The 26,284-nt window shown below is 43.4% G+C and overlaps 1 protein-coding gene across 3 annotated transcripts in view; it reads right to left on the reverse strand.

Moving 5' to 3' along the window:
• GDPD5 (glycerophosphodiester phosphodiesterase domain containing 5) overlaps positions 1–26,284 on the reverse strand; it is a 154,150-nt gene that overhangs the window by 94,093 nt on the left and 33,773 nt on the right. For 2 of the 3 annotated variants that reach the window (XM_026040957.1, XM_026040955.1), the window contains exon 3: positions 3,842–4,017. In XM_026040957.1, coding sequence (XP_025896742.1) covers positions 3,842–3,958 — 117 coding nt within the window. In that variant the 5' untranslated portion in view covers positions 3,959–4,017. Of the gene's footprint in view, positions 1–3,841; positions 4,018–9,042; positions 9,244–26,284 lie in introns of those variants that run through there. The other variant, XM_026040956.1, reaches the window with a different exon arrangement.

Genomic DNA, 26,284 nt, shown 5'->3' on the forward strand with positions numbered 1-26,284 from the left:
AAAAATAAAAAATAAATCAACAAAAGAAAGCCAGTTCATACTTCTAGCTCCTGTTCTATGCTTATACAAAGCAACCCATCAGCATCTCCCAGGCAGATCCTGCAGCATCTCTTGATCCTTCAGCATCTCAGGATGGATGTTAGGAGCTGCTGTCACCAGCTCTGGACTCCACACTCAGAGCTGTTCTGCTGTTGCAAAACCCAGCACTGGGTCATTCAAGGTGAAGCACAAGCCCTGCACGAAGCACCGTGTTTATATGCTGCAATTAGCASTACAGCTTTCTATGCCCCTAATTGCTGTCAGTCTACCCACAGGATCACATCATCCAGTGGCTACCTAGGAAGCTGCCACTCGTGCTTTAAACCTTCAAAAGCAGCTACAAGCTAAGCCTTATTTACTCACATTCTGTGTTCAGGGCCATAGAGCCCTGTTAAGATGATGCACTGATCTAATAAGAGCTTCCTTGGTTCAAAACGGCATGAACAAGGCTGAGCTAGATCAGAAATTACTTGCTCACACCAACTACAGAGATTATGATGCGCTGAATCTCAGCAAGACCATTTCTTGTCCCTTTTATATGCTTTTCATTAAAAAGATGCATTAAAAATTTAAATCATGTGAAAGGGAAGCGTGCCAGCAAAGCTGACGCTGCACAACGGAAAAAAAAAAAAAAGGAATTTTGCAGCTGCTCAAAATTAATTCTACAGGGAAAAAAGTGGGCAGGTTGGGTGCCCTCAAACCCCTCCACTCCTAGAAGGTCAGAGGAGAGTGGCAGATAATTATGGATCCAGCAAGTACTCTCCTCAAAAACTTAGAACTCGAGCTTACAATTAAAATTCTCATTCTTATGCAAATTTCCTACGTGCAGTAGAAAGCCTGACCTGCATAAATTTGGGAGAATAGAAGAGGAATCAATAAAAGTCTGGTTGTCGAGCAGCCGGATAATTCAGGGAACATTCATACTCATCAGGGGACAATTTCCAGAGGGCTGCTCTTTTGCAAGGCTGGGTTGCTGCCCAAATTTAGCCTTTCAGTCTAGAAACCCCAGTCTTTTGGGCCATAGTTGTGCTGTAGCCTACTCTAAGAAAAGTGGCTCTTTAAACATGTACACTGTTTTCTAATAAGGAATACTATACACACATATATCTCTCTATATCTCTCTCTACATATAGACAAACATATACACACAYATTATTATTATTTCCCTTCCCAGGATTTTGCAAGATTTAAAGACCTACCAAGTATGGCACACTCATTTCTATAGAAAAAATACTCCAAAAAATACATGTTATACTACAAGCGTCTCTACTCTAGGTCCACAGTGATCGGATACAATACCTTGGGATGCTGGCAAGTCTTCCACAACCCAGAAGTGGACTCATGCAGACCCCATATCTCTAAACCCCACAGCTGGGACCACTGTCCATCCTTGGCTCAGAGCTTCATTAAGCTGCAGGGATTGGGTCTTACTGTGCCAGATGTCTTGAATTCAAGTGATGCCCTGAAAAGGTCTCCGGACCAATCTGGAGAGGATGAGGGATGCTACTRCTGGTTTACAATCTGCAGAAGTTATCTGCTTGCTAAAAGAGCAGTGCAAGGACTTTTATTTTGCAATTAAAAAGAAATAAACCCAAACACACATACAAAAAAAAATTCTCACTTCTCTTTTTTTACATATCCTATAGTTCATGTCCATTCTTTGCAGAATGACAAAGATCTACAGTGCCTGAACATCTATAAATAGACAGTCCAAAATAGAACAAACACATTTCATTTGCACTTTCCTCCCCACCAAAAAAAAAAAAGAAAATGATGCTTCAATAACTCATTCCAACACTAAAGCCTGCAATGCACTTTATTGACAACACCATAGCAATAGATTCTTCTCATCTCATTTATATAGTTTATAGCTGATTTTAGTCTTTGCTTCTTGTGCTCCTTTAAGAACTAAGTTTTCTCCACTTCAGCAGTTAAGAACTGAAGATGAGGCCTTRCATAGACCTCAAAAATCAGAATCCACATGACTCAAATCAGACATTTTTAAGCCTAGCCCAGGCATCTTTATACCCAGCCCAAATTCTTTCAGATTAAGAATAACAACAACACACACAATCATAGAATGGGAAAGCTGTGTCTGACAGTAAAAAGAAATCAGTGCAAGCAGAGGTGGATTTTGCTCAAAAACTAAGGCAGGGGCAATTTTTATATGGATTTTTAGCTCTCAAAACATCTTGCTCATAAGAAAGAACGTTTYTTGAGTATTTTAATCTAGCATACATATGTACAAAGTATTACCCCCCACTGTTTTTCCTGAGAAAGTCCCAAAAGCCCAACTAACACCCTCCACTATGAAGGCACCTGGGTGTTTCCCAAAGAGAACTTCTGCTGTCTCACAAGCCATAGCTGAGAATAAACCAGCTGCACCAAGAGAGGAGAATAAGAAACAACCCAAACATTTCTCCTCTGCAAAAGGAAACTTGCTTAATACTGGAAAAAAATGTAAACAGCCTTTTTTTTTTTTTTTTTTTTTTTTTTTTTTTTTTTTTTTTTTTTTTTTTTTTTTTTTTTTTTTTTGAGTTACATGGGAGTTCCTAGCCCAATGGCACCATCAACCACCAGCACGATTCACAGCCAGGAGCAGTTGGCACCAGACGTACCCGTGCCTTAGCAGCATGTTTTCCAGAGCAGAGGCACTCCATGGCCTGGCACATTCCTGGTTGGAGTTTTTAAAAAAGCAGAGAAAAGCTAGTTGTCACTGAAGCAAACCAAGCTCTCAGAAAAACCCAAGAGATCTCCAGGGAGCATTGTGAAAACAAAGTTTGAGTTTTGTTCTGTGGTTTCTTTTAAGTAGCAAGTACACTAAAAATAAAAATAATAATAAGTAGCATGGGAGCAGAGAAGAATAATAATATGCAACCAGCATCACCCAGAAATTTGGGATAAGATGGATGTGTTTCTTCATTACCCTTCTTGCAAGCACGATTCAGACCTCACAAGGCGCCTTTCAGCCCCATCAGCCAACAAGGAAGGGGCAAATCCAGGCCTACCTGTTCATATTTCCTCCTCCTCAGCTATTAAAACCTAAATTTGGTAAGAGAATGGACAAATTGCCCCTAGAATCCCCTGTGCTCAAGTCCAGCTAGTCCTCACTTGATACCATCCTTCCCTTCACACGATTCCCCTCTGTGCACACAGAGGTTGGCAACCATGCAGAATGAGTCCCATGTAGGTTATTCTTAATCTGTCCTCAGTGCAAAAAACTTTTAGGAATAACAGCTAAGCAGTACTTCTCTACTGGCTTTAGATACAGAAGTCCATTCAACTTCCCAGGTGGACTAGAGGCTAGCCTRGAAAAACATATCTCAAGAGAGTCACATTCCATATCTGCTGGCTTCAAGCTGCCTTTTCGTAGCTTTGTTTGCCTCTACACAAAAGCCAACATCCGAAGAACCACAGTCACACCAGAAAAACAGGAATGAGGAGAAAGCAGAAGTTTCCTCAACACTAAAGGTAAAACACACAGACTGGTCAGCCCCAAGCCATTCACCTGCTTTGGACATCAAGACAAGTGACATATTCACACCCCTAATAGCAACCATGAGTGTGATAACTTCTGTTATATGAATCACATTAGCATGCATTCAACTTAAGGCAAGGAAAACCTCTTGATAGACTTCCACCATTTACCAATTCCTCCTAAAACCAAGCAAAACAGCATCCACCATTTCTAACCAAGATGTCAACCACAGTCAAGTCTTAAGGTTGGGTTTCTACAATCAAYCACAATCCAGAGACACTGGGAAGAGGAGACATGGGTACAAGGCACCCATCTTCTACCAACCTTGGTGGTGTCATCATGTGACCGCTGGTACCGTTTCCAGCGGCAGCCGTAGATTCCCGTCAGGCACGACAAGCATAGCTGTGGTTCGTAGTACTGCAGCGGTTGGTGTTTAACCATGCTCCTTCCAGCCCCCTCAGGAGCGATGTATCAGAAATCCATCAGGTCCTGGGAATGCCCTTCAGCAGGAGAAGAAAAGAAAGAAGAAAAAGCAATATTTCAATATATTAACATGCAACTTCATAGCTAATTATGTTCTCTGGCTATTAAGAGAGGAGAATTGGTAATCAGGACTAATCCCAGCCCTGTCAACATCTCAGGCTTGTTACTCAACAAGACCTTAAGAAGTTTAATTAGTTGCCGTGCTGTATTTCCTTATGCTATTTCTCCCGCTCCACGGAAGGGGAATATATTCACAGCTATCAATACAAAATGCTGCTCAAGGACAAGAACAGTAGACAGATTATTTGCAGTCTGGAGGATTAGATTTATAGCAACGATTAAAATGAAAAGAGCCATTCCCTCAGCTAGCACAACCTTAAAATTGGCTCCGAGACCTCAGTAAACTTGCACCCCTATCAAGATAAAGTAGCTTGTTCTGTGCATCCTATGGAGGCTATAAACAATCCTAGCTGAGGATACAGTAACTCGACACGTGCTGCCAGAGACGGACATTCCCCTTTCTTTATGAACACCCAATGAGCCACAGAAAGAGGCAGAGCCATCTGCAGCCTTCACCCAGAAGAGATCCCCTMTCCACCAAACTGCAGGAGCTCCTTGGGGACCACAATGAAGCAGCTGCCCTATTTGACATGCATGGGAACATYGCTGTTTCAAGGGAAAGTACTTCCCTCCATCGTTTATGTGCACTAAGTGTCACAAGGCTGTATTTTATATTTAGAGCACATGTTTTCAACTGGGTTGAGATTCATAACAAGAAAGCCCAGGYCATCCTTCGCTCTTACTCATTTAGAGAGTCAGCATTCAGAAACTGGGACCTGAAAGCAAACATTTGCTAGTCTAGTGGCATCATGCTCATGTTTCTCAGCTGCACCTAACTCCCACGAGGGGTTTTCCACYGCTTTTGCGGTGCAAGTGCCTAACCACAGCCCTATACGTAGCTCTTGCATTGATAATCCATGCACCATAAACAATGCTCAATAGGAGTTGGGTTTGCAAAGTGCTTGCCCACCTCTGAAGAGCAGTTGCACACACTGCCTGCACTTGCTTGCAGAAAGACAGACCACTTCCTCTGCAGGGCAACTGCTTAATGTTCTTGTAGCCCAGATACCAACAAAGGGCATCAGATAATGAAGCTGGTGAAGAGGTTGGAGCACAGACCTTACAAGGAGTGGCTGAGGTTGTCTGGAGAAGAGTAAACCCAGGGGAGATCTTATAGCTCTGAAAACTACCTGAAAGGAGGTTGTAGTGAGGTGGGGTCAATCTCTTCTCCAGAATAACTAAAGATAAAACAAAATGAAATGGCCTCAAGTTGCACCAGAGGGAGTTCAGGGTAGACATTAGGAAGAACTTCTACACAGAAAGARCAGTCAAGCATTGGAATAGGCTGCCCRGGGAAGTGGTGGAGTCACCATCCCTGGCAGTGTTCAASAAATGTGTAGAWGAGGCACTTAGAGACATGGCTTAACAGGTATGGTGTTGAACGATTTACGGTTGGACTCAATGATCTTAAAGGTCTTTTCCAAGCATAATGAKTCTATGCCCAGTGTTCTGGGCTTGCAGAATATGACAGCTATAAGCAGCAAAAATCCCAAAGTGTGGCAAACCTCAGTGGGGGGATTGGACTAGGTGATGACCAGAGATCCCTCCCAACCTCAGTAGTTCTGGGATTCTTTGATTAAAGACATGTCCTAGCCATCTCATGAGGACCACCACCCATCGCTATGTCCCATGGAAAGAAGCCACTAAGAACAGGGTTCATCCAACTTCTTCTTACAGCTGACAACGTAAGAGGATCTTGCAAGCATTGAGGTATGGACCAGAAGACACTTTAAGCTATCTGAAGCGATCTGTCTTTCTGCAAGCAAGTRCAGACAGTGCATGCAACTGCTCATGCTCTTCAGAGGTAGGCAAGCACTCTGCAAGCTCAACTCCCATTGAGCATTGTTTATGGGCACAGCTAGCTCAACCCCTCCAGCTCCCGCCCTTCTCCATGTCCATTTCCTCTCCATATTTTGCTCTGACAGCCCAGCAGAGGCCTGTTTTGGCTTTTGCTAATTAGGGCTCCGCATCCTGGAGGCAGACCGATCTTGCTAGCTGGCCATTGCGGTTTCAAAGCTCAGCAGACCATACTGCACTGTCTCCAGAGCTCACAGCTCCTCTGCCCCTGTGTGTCACATCCATACACACTTTGTCCTTTCAGTAGRTCTCCCCAGAAAGCTCTCGGCACCGCTCAAGGCACTGACCCAGGGAGATGACACAAGTGCACCCAGGACTCGCTCTCATTCCTCCCCTTGGGGAGGACACGCAGAACAGTGTCAAGTGCATCCTGCCCGAAACGAGAAGCATTYGCTGATCATCTGGCACCTCCACGCTCTCCCAGCTCATCTTCCCCCAAGTGCTGCACCACCTCTGTGGCCTCRTGCTTGAGGTCACCTGCCCGCGTGTCATCCTCTCTCACGCTATTTATAAAACTCTGCATTAGTCACTGCATAAGTCTGCTCTTTCTCTCCTCCAGCCTTTGTCTGCTTCGTTTTGTTGCCATCRACATGAGTTTCCTGGGCTGCCTTCTCCACGTGTCAGCAGCACGCTGCACGCAGCAACAACTGCCAGCTAAAATAGGACAGAAACGCTGAGCCTATAGAGTTGATGTTGCTTCAGAGACATGGACAAAGCCACAATCTCTGCCCTTAAGATTAAGTCACACACTGTTATCCAACCCCACATTACTAGTCTGAAAACCTAGTAGACTATAACAAGCAGGAAAAAAAAAATCCCTCATTAATTCATCTCTAGAGGACACCACTTCTTCCAAATCCAACCTCATCTTGCTTCATTCATGCAAAGCAAAAGGGCAAATGGACAACCTCAGTCTCTAAAAGCTTTTTAAAAGGTATTTGATTTGCTAGCTTAAAGGATTTGCATTGCAAACCCAGCACAAGTGCAACACTCGAGCATTTCATCACTCTGTTCTTTTGGGAAGCCACTAGCTGTTCTCCATCCTTGCCCTCTAGCCCAAAACACCTGGAGAAGTGGTGCCATACATCAACTACATATGTACACCAGACTGTCAGAACGGACAAATCCCAACTTTCCAAATAGAAATCCAGCTTATCCAAAGTGGCAGGAGGAAGGAAGCACAGGCTGCCCTTCAGAAATAATAAAACTCATGTGTTAGGCAAGTCTCTCTTTCCCTTAAGGAAGTTGAGACCAGAGCACTTAATGCCTGACTGAAGCTTCATGGTGCAAGGTTTGACTCTACCTAAAGACGGGAGCTTTAGTCAGCATCCCTATAGCATTACTAAGTGAAGTTAGGAGCTTGCAGATATAAGAGCTGTACCCATAGACACATGTCTTTATGCCAAACAAGACAGCAGTCTAAATGGGTAATAAAGGATAAAAAGCAAGGAAAGATAACAAACAGTGACACTGTTGCCCCAGATGTTTGATAGGACCTGTCCACAGATGATTACAGGCTCACACAGATGTTCTGCTCATACTGTTCCAGAGAAAACCCTCTCGATCAAGCCTGAGACATGCTGGCTATTCACCATGTTGTGTTTGTCTCTCTCCAAACAAAGGAATAATTCAATGGAAATTCAACAAGAACTGAAAGTTGGACCTCAATTTGTCATAAAGGATAAGGTGTGGGGAAAGAGTTTGAGCTTGCATAAAGCTTCAAATGATCACTTATGCAGTACCATCAAAAGCATCTAAAGACTCACAAATGGAAAACCTCACCTCTAGGACACTCATTTCAACACTGAGACTCAGAGTGTCCCATGTAGAAAGGCAAGCAATCTCCAGATGCATTCTCCAAGATCCCTGTGTTTTACTAGCACACCCATTTGTCATCTGCTAATGGAAATCTACTGCACAACACATCTTCAGGAATCACTGGCAGGGCACATACCACCTACTAAATTTGGGTAGAGTAAGTTTTGCCTTGATCACKATATGCAACTGCAGTTTCAGGTGCCTATCATCACTTCTCATCTCCTGATTACACCTGATAGGACTGWGCAGTGGCACCTCCACCGCTTAACACAACTTATATTGGGAAGCCGATAGAGCTATTGGGACAAGTGTCACAAGGCAGCAGGTACATGAAGAGCTCCCATATCTGAGCACTCACTTCGGAAGCCAAGATCTGTGCTTAAACCTGTTTCAGATACAAACACTCCTCATAACAGTGCAAAAAGCCACCAGGCACATGCTTTCACCATGCCTTTTATCATCATAAGCACCACATCGACAGCTTATGGATTTGCTGAAACCATTTCAAGTGACATTGCTTTAACACGGTACACATGCCCTTCAAAGTGGGGACAGGGACCAGCAGCCAAGAACATCTTTTACTAGGAACCCCAGGACTCAAGGTAGGTGTAAAAGCTTCAAGTTCATCAGCGAGTTTTTGAGAGCATCCACCAACCTCCAACAGCAGCATCTCATCCAGTGYCTCCTAAACTCCCAGAGGAGATGGGGAGGGACACAAGTGTTTTCAGTGCAGGAAGGCAACCAAAAACCAAATCCATCAAACACCACCATCACCAGAAGACACTGTTACAGCATTTTAGAATCAGTCAGAATCCACTAAATACAGCCAGAAGGGAACAAATAGGTTTTCTCAGAAAAGATCAACAAGAAAAAACACAACTGAGAAGATCATATAAGCCACCATGCAAATCTCTTGCCCCAGTCTTCTCAATGAGCCCCAGTACATGGGTATGTTATGGAGCCCACTGACTTCACGAGCACTACCACCCTCAGTCTTAGAGCAGATCCAAGCTACAAAAGYTTTTTAAACCATTTCAGGTAGCTCTAAGACAAGTCAACAGACAGAAATCCAACCTGATCCAAAGAGGCATTCCAGAAATACAGTAAAGCAAAACCTTTTCTTTGAACCGAATGAAGCAARAACTACAAGTCTGAAAATCATTCCCTCTTCTTCGAGGGCTTCATTAGGCAAAGCACAAACTGCAGAGTCCCCCTCCCTCTCCTTCTCCCCACCACCCAAAAGGTACCTGAGCAATAACGGGGTGTGGGAAGAGACTGAAGTACCACAAGCAAGATGCTGCTCAAGAGAAAACAGACTGATAAAAATCACCACACTGATGCCATCTGTCCAGAGATCCTTGCTTGGCTGAGATCACAGACTGAATACTTGCTTCTCATGCTACCAGGAAGGGATTTAATGGAGAGAAGCAGAAAGTCCGTACGCTACAATCACTGTTCCCATGACATCTACAGCTTTGAGGTGGAGAAAGCAGGCTATGAATGATTCAAACCTCTGCTGGTTAGCATTACATACAGAAATGAAAACAGGAAGCAAGACAACATACATTAATTATTCAAATTCAGCAACATGCACCAGAAAGAGGAAAAATATATATATATAAATTACCAAACAGACACAGCCCGTCAACCTTGACTTTAAAGAAGCATCATCTGCCAATAGCTACAAACTCCTTTGAGTCAAATAGTTTGCCAGCCAGCTTGCCCAAAAAGGGGGAGTTCATCTGCAAATACAGCAGGAGCATTTTCTGAAGGCTCCAAGATGCCTAATTAGCACACACTGCATTCCCGAGGTACGAGGCTCTAGGTATCCCTTACAGACTGCGACACATTATTCCTTTCCAAACAGCTTTGGAGAGGAAAAAAAAAAAAAAAGAAAAATAAAAAAAAAAAAAATCAAGTTGCAGATTTAAAAGGGAAGCTCTCTGGGGAGATCTGGCCTAAAAATTTGGATTTTTGTCCGAGTTAACTCCTCCATCTCTGTAGTCTCAGGGCAACGCTCCAGATCCTGAATGGAAAGAGGATAGAACAAGCAGGACTTGTCATTTACAAGTCTGCTAAATCTCAACACTATCATTTTTGGCAGAGGAAGAGCAACAACACAAGCTCTGAAACACAAAAGGTAAACAACACAAACAGAGCCACAGAATAACAGGATCTAACCCTTCCACCCAGCATGGTACAGTCCAAGTCCTTCCCTCTAAACTCCCTTCTAATAGCAGAGTTTCATGCAGGTCACACTGATCCCGTTCAGCATCTTGGAAGGGATCTTTTAATAGCCCCAGGGCARGTGGCTCACCACACACCCACAACCTGCCTTGGTCGCCCTGGGCTGGTTYAGAACAAGTGCAGCACGTGACTTCTTGCTTGAGCCTGTCAGGGAATCAAAGAAAGAGCCAAAAACCTAGCTGAGACCTTTCTGTTGGTTTGTTTTGAATACACGCTTAGTTGTGGGCCAGCTGAGGTCTACAAGGACATTTGGAACGCACAAACACCCATTGCCCAGGGGAAAGGAAGAACAGCCATGGCCTTCTACAGTGTCTCCATCCATCAAGACAGGGTTGGAAGGACCCAGAATTGAATAAGCTTAGTCCCTATGGGTCCCACCTAGGACTAGAGGCTTCAGAGAACCAGATTCATTGGAGACATGAGGATAGCCCAAGAAATACGGTCACCACCAGAGTCACGTGTTGGTGTTCTTCCCGTAACTGAAAGCTAAACAGGACATCTCAGTGATGGAAGACCCAAAAATCTGAGTAGACTAAGTCAATTGGGTTCAATCTCCCAAAAACTGGACCCAAGGACACATGTCCTACTTTCAGTGCAGATAAGTGCAGAACATACAGACTCCAGGGATGTTTGAGACTTTTTACTAATGCATTTTTAAAAGGCCTTGACAGATTCTACTGCTTTCTACATTAAAAGAAGGATTTTTTTTCTTCTCATGACTGATGACTCATGGGATCATTGTTTATCATGAATCTCTGTATAATTTTCAAAAACTCCATTTCTTATTACAAGYTACATCAAGTTAGTTACAGTTAAAACACTAAGCAGAGCAAATAAATTCCTACACTGATTACATAAAAATGTAACCGATACCAAATTACTCCATTGATATTCTTGTAAGTATTCATCCAATTGCTTCCCTAACTGCACTGGAAAATACTGGATTTTCTTTAAGTACCTGGGCACTAAAAATAGCCGTGTATCTTCTCAGGAGCAAAGCTTCCAGTTCTATATACCAAAATAAATAAATTTTATTTTTTGCCCAGCATGGACCAAAACGATTGAAAGCTTTAAAATAAATGCATCTACATTCTTGTGACTTACAGTGACTCTTCATGGTTTTCATACCAACTTTTTCTTTAACAGGTTGAACTCATCCAAAGAAAAGCAATGCAATTTCACTTTCCCCAGCTTAGGGGACAGAAGTGGAAGAGGGAAAATATCCCCCCATCTGTTTAATAATAGAACAACTCTTACAGAAGTATGTTTGCTACAGCCGTTCCCACAGGAGGAAATCTATAGGCACGCTGAGCAGCATTTTCCACGTTTCGTTGGCTGGGATCCAGAGCGTCTCTGCTTGCAAGACCAAGATTTAATTTCAAGGCGGGAAGGGAAAGACAACACCGCCAAGCCATGAACAGCTTCAACCCAGAGACACTATCTTAGTAGAGGGTGAAACACCAGTAACAACTGTAATGATCCTCCCCACGTTGCTGGGGATCTCCTAGTGACCCAGCAGGATGATGCTTCCCAACACTGCATCCACGCTCTAGAAATAAGGTTGGGTTAGAGGTCTCCCATGGAGGCCACACTCTTTTTTCTGTCCCCCTTTTTTTTTTTAACCTTTTTTTAAAACTTTTTTCTTTTTTTTTAAAACTTTCTTTTTCTTTTTTTCTTTCTTTTTTTTAAACTTCCTTTTTCTTTTTTTTCTTTCTTTTGAATATGTACAACACTTACACAAGAGAAAACAACAGCTGTGTTAAAAATACCAGTTGCCTTTTTTTTTTTCTTCCACTTGTCAGGTGAAAAAATGTATGCAATGAAAAGCAATGTGTTCCTTGATGTGCACCTCTGTGTGTATATATAAATAAAACATTTTGGATCAGAACTGAGTTTGAAAAATTTGTATTGGCATGACACCCTTGCCCTACAAACTACATGGTGCTGCCCCAGGAACAGCAAATATCAGGGAAAAAAAAATAAAGTCTGCAAAGCTTATCTTGATACATCATAAAAGCTGTAAAGTTAGAGCTCCAGCTCTAACAYCTCTGAAGGAGAGCAGCACCATCTTTCTGATGCCAAAAAAAAGCCCTACAACTACTTCCTAATGCAGGGAGACATCCAACAGATCCGCTTTGATTCACAAAGTGGCAAGAGACAACCCAAACAGTCAGGGATCTGGCTGACGTGCAGCCCCAATGGGTCTGACCTGTTGTTTGTTGTTCTTAAGGGTATTTTTATTATTATTATTTATTTAAAAAAAAAAATGCTTTGAAACCAGGGCAGCATGTAGTTTGGGGTTGTACACTTCCAGTTAATGAGAATTCAGACTTCAAAAGATAAATACTTCAAAGGGATTACAAAAGAAAAACTTAGACTTTAATCTCGTTAAATAAATAAGCGCAGTGSAGGCTAACACCCTCTGCAATCCAGCTGCTTAGCATTTTCCATACCAAGGGTATATTGGGTGCCCTGCATTTTAGAAAGAAGCTGAAGAAATAGAACAGGTCACCAGAAAATCTTTCCAGAGGAACCACCAAATTCATCCCCTGCTTTCTGCAAAAGCTTGAGCCTTTGCAATAAAACCTTCTCCCAAGTCCAGGCATTGGGACAGATCTATAAACACAACATAGGAAGAGAGACTTGCTCTCTCCCAAAGCTGAGAGGCAACAAAAACAATTATGCAGATCTTCTGATATTAGCAGAACTACGCTGTATTTTAATCTGCAATGTGACAGCAGAGGTGAGAGTTACATATGGGCTGACTCTTATCCTGACAGCACTTTGTACCTGTACATCCTCAGAAGACAGCTGAAAAAAAAATTATCTGTGATAAGAATGACAGCTGGTCCCTGGAGTTAAGACAAAAAACAATTTTTCTTCTTCGTGGCAAAAGACACTAGGATAAAGCAGAAATAATCTGGTTTATGATCAGGTCAGGTTTTTCTTGGAAAGATGCTCAGAAATTGAGACCTAGCAGAGTAGAGAAATTGAGACCTAGCAGAGTAGAGTTGGCAAACACCTGCATGGGGTCCCATTAGTGGAGGCCACCTGGTTTCTACTCTACTACTGTTATTTGAAATCAGTGCAGCCAGTTCAGGTGAGTTCTGGCTGCATCCTCAGAAATCAAAAGCTGAAAGAAAGTTGGAGATAGACAGAAAGCACTAAGGACGCTCCAGGCATTTACCTGGGATGCTGACTTGCTTGGGCACATTAATGAAAGAAACAAGTGAAGCAGAGCTGGATGACTAATGCAGAAAGAAGCATCTTCCCAACCTCTACCTCACAGCTAGATTCTGGAGGTCACAAAAAACACTCCGTATAAAGCTTTTCCTGGCATCAGGGTAGCTCCCATATAGCAAACAAGTGAAGTTCACCAATGAAGAGCCCAAAACACTTCTTCCCTTCTACCCTTTTTGGCTCGTCCCAAAGAAARCAAAGAGAAGTTCTAAGCAATTCAAGAGGTGCCAGACCCCCTTCTTCTGCCAGAGAAATAAAACTATTWGTCACTGCCAAGACAGACAGCAGAAGGAAGTCGAAGACACTCATACAAGCAAGATAAATGTGTTAAAAATGGTATCGCTAGAGGTGATGCCCCCTTAGGGTAATTGGTGTATTAGGTGTTGAAGGTCTATTTCCATTGTTCACTCTATGGCACAGGGGAAAACCAAGTTGGATGCCTACAGGGAACATGTCTCCTTTCTGCCTTGGGGGTTGTGCTGCCATTCAGAGGGACATAGAGAGGTTGGAGAGTTGGGTAGAGAGGAACCTCATGAGGTTCAACAAGAGCAAGTGAAGGGCCCTGCCCCTGGGCAGGAATAACCACAGGCACCAGCGCAGATGAGGGGTTGACCTGCTGGAGAGCAGCTCCACAGAGAGGGACCTGGGGTCCTGGGRACACCAAGGTGCCCATGGGGCAGCAGGGCCCCGGTGGCCGAGGAAGCCAATGGGCTCCTGGCTGCATCGGGAGGCCGTTGGCAGCAGGGCAGGAAGGGGATCCTGCCCCTCTGCTCAGCTCTGGGGAGGCCAAAGCTGGAGCCTGGGCTCTGGGCTCCTCAGGACAAGGGGCACGTGGAGCTGCTGGAGAGGGGCCAGYGCAGAGYGACAGGGMTGAGGAAGGGCCTGGAGCAGCTCTCGTGTGAGGAGAGCCCGAGCGAGCGGGGCCTGTTGAGGCTGGAGAAGAGGAGGCCGAGAGGGGACCTGGTCAGTGTGTGCAAGCAGCCGAGGGGAGGATGGAGGCAGGAAGGGGCCAAGCTCTTGTGGGTGGTGGCCAGGGGCAGGCCAAGGGGCAGTGGGTGCAGGTTGGAGGCCGGGCAGCTCCATGTGGCCGTGGGGAAGAACTTGTTTGGTGGGAGGGTGCCCGAGCCCTGGTTGAGGCTGCCCAGGGAGGCTGCGGAGGCTCCTGCTCTGGAGACCTTCCCACCGCGCCGGGATGGAGCGGGTGCCCCGTGCTCTGGGTGTCCCTGCTGGAGCAGAGAGCTGCACTGGGTGATCCCTAGGGGTCCCCTCCAACCTCAACCCTTCTGTGATTCTGTGACTACAAATAGTCAGGCAAGATAGCTACTGTTCTGCAAGCAGAGAAACACTGTCTTTTCTATTACTGGAACATAAAAGCTAAATGCAGATGTAAGCAGGGCCAAACAGGAGTTCACAAAGAGTAAGAAAAAAAAGAAAAAAGAAAAAAGAAAAAAGAAAAGTAACAAAAAGATCAAGAAAGGCAACAAGAGCAACACCCTGGATTTCAATTCCAAGCAGTAAATTGGCTCCATAATCTCGTTTCCTTTATCCAGTGCTTCCTGATTGAGAAATAAGAAAGTAAAGAAGTCTCAGTATTGCATCAGGGTCACCTACCACGAAAAGCTAAAGCAGCCCAAGCGCTGCATGGTTTTAGTCTGTGAAAGGAACTACTTCAATCCTGTTAACCCTCTATTCGGTAAACACGCTCTAACATCAAAGCAAGGAATTGCGAGGAAGCTAACGAACCTTAATGGATGCCAGGTTTCAGTTTTATTGGCAAAACACATGCTAACTAATGGTCTTTTCCTAGGATTCTCAAGGAGGCCTTGCCAGTATTGCTGGTATCCAGGAAAAATCAAATAAAGATAAGTCCTTTGTCAGAAAAAAATAATGGGCTTGCTRTTACTGAAAACAGAGTTCAGTCAGGCACCAGGAGATGCTGATCATTTAAACCAGAATGACATTGAGGACCTCTCCATGCTACTCATAATGAGAGCTTTGAGACCCTTAACACAACTAACCACTKGAACAAAAATTCCAGATCAGTCATTTTGCTATAGCATTCCTGTATTTAAGTAGTTTTCCAGCTAGATGGTGGTGGGAGATGTCTCTCTCTAGGACCATCAGCTATTCCAAGGAGGAACTACAATGCAGCACTTTGGGCTGGTTGATAGCACTAGCACCACACGGAAACAATAATTAAAATACACATAAATAATATTCTTTCATGAAAGAATATCAGCAGAGCTAAGCAGACGAGCTCCAAGGCTAGAGAAGGGAGGACAGAAACCAACATCAGGAGAAGACAGTAAGACAAGACACCATGGAAGCACAGATAGATGCTGATGCAAGCTATGAAAGGCTTCAAGTAACAAAAAACACCACACCACCATTTTTTAGTTAATAAAAAAAAAGTTAAGGAATTAAMAAGATTGCTCTATGTTTTTTCTTCCCATAAATCACAAGAGCTTTGCCATCTTCTCCGTGCTGAGGAACAACAGTTTCCATCAAGTCTTAGCCATTTTACGCATGTGTTTTTGTTGAGGAATTAAATAGGAACAGAACCAGTTTTCAACTTGCACACTCTGACATACGGTTTCCTTCACAGATTTCCCTCCTTCCTCCCCAATCTCTCTTTCCTCATCCCACCCCTGTAGTCACTCACATGTGAATTATATTACCTGGCCCTCCAAGAGGCAGTTTTCATCTCCTCTGGACGGCGTCAGGAGCAAAAGCAGAAGTCTCTATCAAGCATTTTTGCTGTACGGGCTTCGTTCTACGCTTTCCCCAAATGCATTTGCTGCTCCAATACTGAAAGTTTGGTTTATGCCAGCAGGAAAAGAAAAGAACTGCTTAAATCGTGCCAATAGCACTCATCTGAGAGCGAGCAAAATGCTTCCACACCCACTGCACATGCATTAATTGAAACAGTAAGAGGGRAAAAAAAGAGCCTGCAAGATTGGTTTTACGATCAATACTTTGCACGTCTGCTACGCAACTGCTATCCAGAGAATTAAGCATGAATGTCTTTGGCTTAATGAGAGGTGGAAAGTCCTAGTTTAATGGCTTACAAGCTCTTTATTTCCTATGATTGATTCCTTCCATGCAGCTGCAAGGGGAAAAAAAAAAAAAAAGAAATAATAATCTTACACAGATCTTACATAGCAGAGAAGGAGCTACGTTAGGGAAGCTCCTTCCCTTAATGCTCCTTTCCTCCCAACTAACCACCCTGCTGACAAACACCAAAGCACCAAAGCTTTGCAAAGCACCAAAGTGCCCTCATCAATAAGTCCAGCAATGAAAACTTCATGCACAAGCTGTTCCCTCTGCATCTTCCATGGCTTCTGTGGCTCTCCTGCTCTACAAGACGGACACGGCTTCAGCTTCATAGCCCCAAAGCGTGTACATTAGCTGGGTAAGACCCAAGTCACACAGCAAACCCCACCCCACTACAAACACATCAGATACGCCACGGCCAAAGTAATCAAAAAGCAGAGCACAGCAGGAACTGGTGACGAAAAAGCCAACTTCCTGACTCTGATTTTGAGGAACTTGTGGCTCTGAAGCCCTTTTCTTCCCTCCTGTTGCAACTGGACTGATTTGGAGCAACTGAGACAGACCATAATCTGGCACTGGAGAGATCTTATCTATAATTCTAGGTATTCAGTTTTGAATACAAAACTCAAAAACAACCCCACACCCACACAAACTGATAAATTCCAAGAGATCATCATGAATGGTGAGGCTTTACAAGGAGACCAATATGGAAAGAGTGCTGTATATGATATAAGCTTGGGGTGGGAAATATTCAAGCAAAGTTTTTAGCAAAAATAAGAGCCATTAAAAAAAAAACCCACAGAATTTATTCCTTCATTCCTGGGAATGCCAAAAGTTGACACAAGCTTAGACAGTGATCCATCCTTACAGGTTTTCAAGACCCAACCAGAGAAGGCTCTAAACAATCTGATCTGAACTCACTGTCAGCTCTGCTTTGATCAGGGGCTGGAATAGGCATCTTGTAAGATCCCTCTGCACCTAAGCAGTTCAATGGTCACGTAATTTAATGGAATATCCAACATTAACCGCCATGGGAGCCCCAGCTCTCAGAAAAACACACACCCACGTTTTACAAGTGACCAGCTAAAGCACATCCTAGAAATCTTTTTCATAAGACAGCTCAGATGCCACCTCCTGAAGCTATGCAGTCTGTGATAAGAGAATTCCGTGCACTCAAAAACGTGGAAGTAAAGATGAGATCAAAGTGAGAGGTGCACACACCCCACCACCTCCTCCAGCCCTATTTTAAGGCAAATATTTTGATTTTTGACAGAGTTTTATCCCTTTCTGTTTCWAAGCTGTTCAATAAAGCATAGCTTTATCTTGGGTTCCTAAAGCTTCTTTCTACTTTATTTCCTTTCCAGTTCTGTATAAATCAGACTGCTAAATGCAGGGAGGCAGATATGACATATAGTCTCCCATAGAATTTACGAGTTCAAGCCAGACACTGTGCAGTAAATGAAAATAGCATCTAGGGAAGCGAGAGGGTAACACAAGACAGGTTACAACAACCTRATCACATAATTGCTCAACCCAGGTAAATACCTGCCTGGGTTGCTGATGTCTGTCTTCTTTCAAAACCTAGACATTGAACTTTAGAAAGACATGAGTGAGGATGAAGCAATTTGTCTCTTTACAGCAACATTCATTTTTCCACAGAAGGGAATTTCCTCACCTGATAGGCAAGCAAATGCGACATYCCCAAACATTCCCAGCTTTCAACAGAGCACTTGAAATGCTGCTCAAGGTCATTAGGACTCCAGCACGTTAGAAAGGACAGTGCAAGGCAAGGAAACCACCCCATTACCCACAAGGTCACAGAGGAGATTTAACAGTAATCTCTAGCCCAGGCCTGGAGAGCTCTGGTCCAGTCAAACAAAAAAACACAACACCCCATCTGCCAGTTACAGCAGCTACTATCTTGCTTTCCTGATGGAAGGGACCAGTCATGAGGGATTCACAAACTCATTTAGTAATGCAAATCCAAGACCTATTAGTTAAAACACGCTCAGTCATTTCTGAGGATTTTTTTTTTAATTATGATGAACATAAGCCCAAACCATTCCTCTGCCCTTCACAGCAGAATTGACACTCTTCCAGAGATGGCTGCCAATGGCTAGAGAYACCACCACTCAGCACGATGCTATCAGCAATATGGTAGCACTTTTCACTGGTAGATCCAAGGCATTATAGCAAAACATTGAGCTAGTGAGCTGCCTTCATAGTGAGAAACCCTTCTCCCCTCCATCATGTTTCCAGGGATGCTCTAAAGAGAGAGAATAACTATATTCATGTAAAAACTACCCAAGTAGCTCCTAAGTCACAGCAACAGGAGTGTCCTACTGCTTGCTAACACTCAGCAGTGTTGTCCATCCCTAGAGGCACTTTTGTGTCAATCCCTGCTCTTTCACAACAAGCACATGAGTCGTGGTGGTCAGGTGAGAGGCCCAGCACCAACTCTGACCAGGTAAGGGACCAATGAGCTTTGACATGTGAAAAGGCTGGAGCAAAACAAAGCCTGGGAGATGATGCAATGCACAGACCACAGACTGTTGTCCCTCCTCCTCCTCAGCCTCTTGGCAGCTTTGGATGCAACACAGGCCTTTTTATTTGGCAAAAGGGCCTGAAGGAGACTGGATGATCCATCCTACTACACAGTTAAGCCTCAGGGCTGAGGATGTAGATTACAGACACTGGAGATGTGCCTCAAAGCACTAAAAGTCTATTTCGGTCATTTCTTAGGAGCATCAGCCTCATTCTGCAGAGCAAAAGGTCTCACCCAAGGGGCCATCAAAGCATGGCCACATATCATGATGGGAACACAGGGAAGCACATCCCAGTATCTGGCACAGCTACGCAGCAAGTCCTTTGGGAACCAAGAGGCCAAGGGGCAACAGCAGCAATATTTTTCTTCTCATCTCCAAAAAACACTAAGCTTTCTAGTCAAAAAAAAAAAAAAAAAAAAAAAAGCCACAGAAAGAGAGATTGAACACTGGTTTTTCTTAGTAGCCCTGTGACACTGAAGTGGAAAAATCAGATATTTCTTTTTGCGCTTAGCATCCCAGACTAAAGATCAGTTATGCAAGCCTTCAGTCAGTSCAAATAAGCCTGACCACAGGCAACRTGCTCATTCAAAGGGGACATGGACAATACACCCAAGGCAGATATTCTAGCATCAGGCAAGGCAGGGAGTTGGGGAAGGCTTYGTGCACATCCTTTGACAAGCCAACATTATGCAAGCAGCAAGGACCGTGGCTTGTCTGCAAGGCTATGCTCACTCCAGAGAGACAAGCATCTACTCGGGTGAGTCACACACCTCACGCATCTGGAAAACAGCCCAAGAAGCAGCTGCAACCCCAGGAAAGCAGAGAATGACTCTCTGGGGCACGAATCTCCCACAGAAAAGAAATAAGTTGCAGGCTTTGTTTTGAATTGGTTTGGTGGTTCTTTTCTTGGCTTTTCCTCCAGGGTTTATTTATAAAGAGGATCCCAAGAAATTAGCCTGTGCAACTTGAACGGGCAGGCCAGCTGCACGCAAGTGCACTGCTTCAGAATTAACTAGCTTTTATTCAGCTTGGTTCACTTCATTTTTCCTCGCTCACTTGTGTTTTTCATCTATAGCTAATTTAGAATAAACACCTGTCTAGGTGCGAACATGGAGGGAGGTTTACAACCACCAAAAAAAGGCAGATTTCCTTATGCTGAGAAGGAGCTAAAATTACCATCATATGGTGGTTTCTTAGGAAAACAAGCTGAAAATGAAGGTATGAGCGTCTCCATCTTTCTTTGCTTCTTTTCTTTTCTTTCTTTGCTTCTTTCCRCTATCCCTTCTTTACACCTCAGCCACCACCAACGCCCTGGAGCACTGATGCGCCTCTTGCAGAGCATAAAGTGGTTTTGATCTGGCAAGCTCTTCAAGAAGACTTAGTGCCAGGTGGGAAATAAACAGATGAACCTCCTTAAGGGAAAAGCAGTTCCAGTCCAGGCCACTTCCAAAGACTACTCAGCATGAGCAGCTGGAGACATGAAAGGATGGAAAGGAGAAGGTTAAAGATTTGAAGCAAGTCCCAAAGAAGCTAAAATTCAGTTGCCATTGGGTCAACTTAGGGGGTTAGAAGGGAAAAACGTGAGAAGACCCCAAGTTAAATAAATTGGTGGATGGTCCAATAAGCCACGTTCTGCTGCCTCTTGAACGGACTGAAAAGGTCCTGAAGAAACACTGTTTTGTTGACCAGATTAAGAGAAGGCATGAAGTGCTCAACACACCTTCTCCACAAGTATAAGGTAAATGAGCGGTTTCAAAAGTAGGCTTTATAAAAATGCCAGGGGGAAAAAAAAATCTAAAAGATCTGTTGCTGATGGCATCTTCCTCTTTGCTGAAACAGTTCTCAGACTAATAAAATTCTATTGTAGTCAACACAGGACCTTGGTGCCCTCATGCAGGGAACTGCGAGTTCAAAGCCACTAGCACAAGACTGGATAAGCCAGAGAGTTCTTATAAACAAAGGAAAAGATCTGGGAAAGAAAAGGAAGAAGGTAAACTGTGTAAGTGAGATTTCTTTCCTGCAAAAATAGTAARCTTCAGATAAAAGAACATTTGGAAAATAGATATGGTAGTGAAGGGGTGAAATGGGTGGGGGTGGGTCTCTTGCTTTGCCATTTGAAAAGACTTAGTGAAAGGCTGTGGAAAAGAAAATGAAATCATTTCTCAAGCTAAAGCAGTCAGAAGCAGAAGCGGGTAGGAAGATGGAACTGGTCGATATTAGTTCATATATGCACTAGCATCTAGTGCATCCYATCTTAGGGAAAGAGGCATCTCAATGTGCAGAAAAGGAGGASAAATCCCAACTGGCCAAGTGTGCTTCATGCCCCTGATTGGAATTGTGCAGCAGAGAAACACAGGGATTATGTTAACATCTGCTCTGCTTCATCATTGCAGGAGCTTTTGGGTCTCTGTTTTCCACTGCATCCATTAGACGTGAACATGAGGGTCTAGGTAGGGCATGGACAGTATAAGAATTTACGTACTGCCCCATACCACTAGAAGACTTGGGTTTTCCCAAGTAGGGCACATCTTATAAACCAACACAAGTACCTTCACATCAAGGTGACAGTCCAGATGAGGTGTGTCAGYAGCTTTGTTTCGCTCATGGTGGCTTTGGCAGTCACTTAAATTTCTCTGCTAATCTAAAAAGATCCATTCCCTCCAGTGAGTTTTTTTTTTTTTTCATTCCCAGTAGCATGATCCTATTTTTGGATTCTGTGGGCTTATCAGCTGTGTGTTCAACTCAGTTTTCCATTTTGGCTCTCTCTCTTAAGCTGGTTTAAGAACAGTTACATAATTGTCCTTCTGGATTATCATGGGGAAGCAAGCACTTTATTTTCTGACCTGAATTCTGGTATTATTAGCACATCTTCTAGATTTCTATCAKCCCCAGTTCCACTGAAACCATTTATTTCAGAAATGGAGAAAACAAATCAGTCTGCCCTCTGAAATTCAAGTAATTTAGGTTTTAGATTACAAATCACTTTTGCAATCAAGAAGTGATTGTTTCTCCTCAAAAGGCACCAAATGGAGTTCCTGAAAATTGGTCCTTAAAGAAGCGGTGCCTTAGCTTTACCAGTGCACTCAAGTCACAATTCAACCATTAGATGAATTTTGTTTCAAAAGCTCTCAAGCCAAGAAAGAAGAGACATATGCCTCTTCTGTCAAGCCTGCAAGAATTTTAAGATACACAATTRTGAATGAGATAGAAGAACATCTCATTAATAGGGGAAAAACAACAAAGAAAAGTAATTTTCATGTCTGCATCCTCTGAAGCTGATGGAGTTAAACTACATGACCCTCCTTGGCTTCTCTAAGGCAATGTCAAGTGTCATGAATCAAACTTGCTCTCCCCTCCTTTTTTTGTTTTTTTTTTCCCTTTTTTTTTTTTTTTTTTTTTTTTTTTTCTTCTTTTTTCTTTTTCTTTTTCTCTTTCTTTCTTAATTATTTGTGTTCCCTTTTTTTTTTTTTTTTCTCTTTTTCCCTTCCACTTCCTTCCAGTGTTATCATTATCTCTTCCCCTATAAACCAGACAAATCTCTGGGAGATAAACCAGATAAATCACCGATTTTACTCCTGTTGTTTGAAGTACCATAGGCGAAACCTAAGCAATTGTTATAAGACACCTCTTTTCCTAGCCAGTTCAAAGTGGGACAATGGACAGCCCAGCATAAATAAATACATAAATAGAACCACTTTTATCTGTTGTGAGCACATACAAGTCAAAACCTATAGTCCCCTTATCTCACATTGTCTCATACAAGGTGGGAATGAGGTGATGCCTGTTCATCTAGCAGTGCTTTGAAGCAATCAGGCTATGCATCATAGGCCATCACATGAGACTTTGCCAACCTGCAAGATTGGCCCACCAAGGTTATTTGATGAGTTTGCTCTTCAGATGTTCTCATAGCTGACCTGAACAGGAGGTTGGAGGAAGAGCTTGGACTAGATGATCTCCTGAGCTCCCTCTCAAGCCATACAATTCTATGGCTATGTCATAGTTATGTCATTACCAAATAAAAAATAAACAACAAAGTGAGAGAATAAAATAAATTAAAACTGTTTCTTCRAAAAGTGCAAGACTATCTAAAATACGAGCTTAGATTTCTAATAAGTCCTCACATTGTTTGACTGAGAAATAGARAAAGATTGTATGCTGCTTGATCAGAGCAAGACCTACAAGCCCACTTCTGCTCAGAGGAGTATCTGTCCCTCTGCACCTAAAAACGTACCCTTGCAAAACAGCCAAAATACATATTCCTGAAGATGAGTTCACCTTTAGGGAAGGTGCTTGCATGGAAGAAAAGCAGCTGGCCCAAAAGCTTTTTTCTACYTATTTCAGGGTTTGAAACAAGATGCCAAATATCCTCTTGATCTGCATGAGTGCTCTCAAGCCTTTATTGCCTGATTTCTGCAATAAATGCAGCTGCACTCTTTTGCCTATTACACCAGCAGAAGCACTGTCGTCAGTCCTGGGTGATAGAAGATTCCTCAGCTGTATCTTGCCCAAAGCTGTTGCTGACTATGGAGGCATCAACTTCATTGTGCAAGAACATTAACGGTGATGGCAGCTCCATGCTCAAGTGATACAGACAAGAGAGAAAATAAATAAATAAAAGAAAAATAGATCACACCCAAAGAAACCAAAACACCTAAAGCAAATATGACCAGCTATGTTTTAGGAGACAGGGTGAAGACAAGGTTTCTCAGGCACTTGAAAGCCCACACTTCTTCCACAAGCCTACGCTGATTTTTCAGCAAAGAGTCGCAGAGAAGCAAGAACAGACTGCTCCCTCTTCCCCCTGGCCAGCTACCAAGCTGCTATTTCATCAGTTGAATTCCTCCAGCAGCAGCTTCCACACAAGAAAACCCCTTTGCAAAGGTGTGCCTGCCTTTTGGCCATGGAGAGCATAGCCCAGCCACCTTCACTCGTGCTTTATTGAGGAGCAATTTGGGAAGCGGAGGAGGTAGAAGAATTTTTCTTCTTCTCTTTTTAAATAGAAGTTTCCATGGGAGAGACCAAGTGTTTAAACAAGTTTTARAACAGCCCGAGGTTCATAACCAACATACAAGCTCCAAAAAAGTCTGTCTGGTCAGGATGGAAACATCTTTTTAGCATAAACCCCTCAGGCTAGCTGTGTTAGCCAAACTGTTATAAATCACCATCATCTCCTTAAACCTTGGCTCTTGYCTATGAACTTTTAAGCTTTCTAAGCAATTTTGCATATTCCACCAAGCTGGGGTTTTGGACCATGCTGCTTTCCAAGAATATCCATTTCTCTTGAGCAGCAGAGCCATCACAAACTATTGAGTAGACTGTGAGGTTTCACTTAAAGCCCTCAGCCTTGGACCTTCCTCAACTGTACTTAAGGGACAATGAACTTTTTCCACCAGGTTAGAAAATGCTCTGCYTTGATATTGCTAATATATTGCAAAATCCACTTGAATTCTAAGCATTTTTCAATTGAGCTGCTTTTATTATTCTGTCTTCTACCAGACTCCCCAGAATTCCACATTTTCTCCTTTTTCATTCAATTTAGCACTAATTGGCCAAAGTCTACTAAGACCTTCTCTCTTTTTTTCCCCCAAGTAGCTGATACCACCTGCTTCCCACAGCAGGGAGGACAACAGAGCATCACACATTTCTATTCACAGGACATTACGCAAGTGCCTTCTTCACATGCCACCCACTCCTCAGTCCTCAATCTGGCTTCACAGAGCAAAAACAGAGGCAGCTCCACATCTCGTCTAGCTCCATCTTTCAACAGGCTGTTCATATTTCTTTTTGTGACTTAATAAAGCTCCTTTCGCTGTGCTGGAGAAGCATCTTTGCCACCTAACACTTGTTCAACCCACAGGTTCAAACCCATCATACGTGGCCTCCTTGGCGCACCCAAGCTCTCCCTCTGCAACAGGCAGCTCTGCAGTTCGGTTGGATATAAGCATCAAATCTCTTTTAGAGCTCAAAATAGACATTTTAACATAGAATCTAGCAGCCCCTGCTTCCCCTCCCTCCCCCAAAACTAGACTGACCTATCAGAGATGTAATTCTTCGAACTCTCCACTGAAAACCCAGGCTATTTACAGTAACAGATTAAGTTTGACAAGTCCATCCTAAGTGTTTGGCCACCAGACACAAGAAGTTAACCACAGATTTAGACATGTATTACAGAAATGAGAGGGGAAGAGCCAGAAATTCTTTGGCAATGGGGAGTGCCAGTAAAAGCACTTTCTAGCATGGGATTCTTTCCATTAAGAGACGTTGCTTTTCTGGTTCTTACACTTCACAGAAAGTAACTCACAGTCATGCCCAAAAACGCTTTGGCCATGCAGTAGGAAATAATCCTGCTGACAGCTTAGTCACAGCAGCAGAATAGTCCCATATGGTCCAGTGAGTGCATAGTTAGACTGCGATTGATTTCAAGATAGCAGGTACCACTCAGCACTACACTGCTGTCTGCAGAGCAGGTCCAGTATAGACCAAACTTCAAGTCCAGCCAACACCAAATGGGCCACTTGAGGTCCTAAAGTCAGTTGTCCACCATGCCTTGAAGGAAAGTCAACCAATTCATCTGCCCCACTGTGGCAGCAGAAGACCAACATAGGTGGTTGAGTTGTGTTCACAATACCGGTTTATGCTCTCTCCACCATGAAGCACGGCTCTCATTTTTCCATGGAGAAACTTCCAAATGTAAGGCTTTTTAGCTTTCAGATAAGAACAGATTCTGTGCCACTAAACTCCAATTACTCTTTTAATGGTAGCAGTCTGGAGGAGAACATACCATATTTCATAGAGAAAGGATTTTGCTGTTCTAGAACTCTGGCACTCTCACAGCAAAGAAGTTCTTCCTCACATGCACATGGAACTGCCTGGACTTCAACCTGCACCCACTGCCCCTCGTCCTATCACTGGCCACCACTGAGAAGAGTTTGGCCCCTTCCTCCCTAAATTCAGGTACATATTGATCAGATCCCCTCTCAGCCTTCTCTTCTCCAGAGAAAACAGGCCCAGCTCACTCAGTCTCTCCTCGTATGGGAGATGTTCCATTCCCTTAATCATCTTAGTTGGCCTGGGGACAACATCTCAGGGACCAAATGCAGATGAAGAATAAGTTAGTAGGACCTTCCAAGCTTCAGCCCTTGCATTCTCAACACACTTTAGGATAAGCAGAACATGCAAACAGCGGCATCCTCAGGACATCAGTTCCACCTTCTACTGGTACCTGTGGGTGTTAGTTAGGGAAGTAGCCAAGCGTTTGGAGGAGAAAAATGAGACAACAAATCAAGTCTTTCATTATAGTCAGAGAACACAGTCTCAACCTTGCCATTCTCTTTGCTGTTACCAAAAGGGTTTATACTTACAGTTTTGTAGAATTTCAACAGAACAAAAAAAAAAAAAAAAA

This window comes from Nothoprocta perdicaria, unplaced genomic scaffold (genome assembly GCF_003342845.1).
Source record: "Nothoprocta perdicaria isolate Ctin4 unplaced genomic scaffold, notPer1 scaffold_271, whole genome shotgun sequence".
Taxonomy (NCBI): domain Eukaryota; kingdom Metazoa; phylum Chordata; class Aves; order Tinamiformes; family Tinamidae; genus Nothoprocta; species Nothoprocta perdicaria.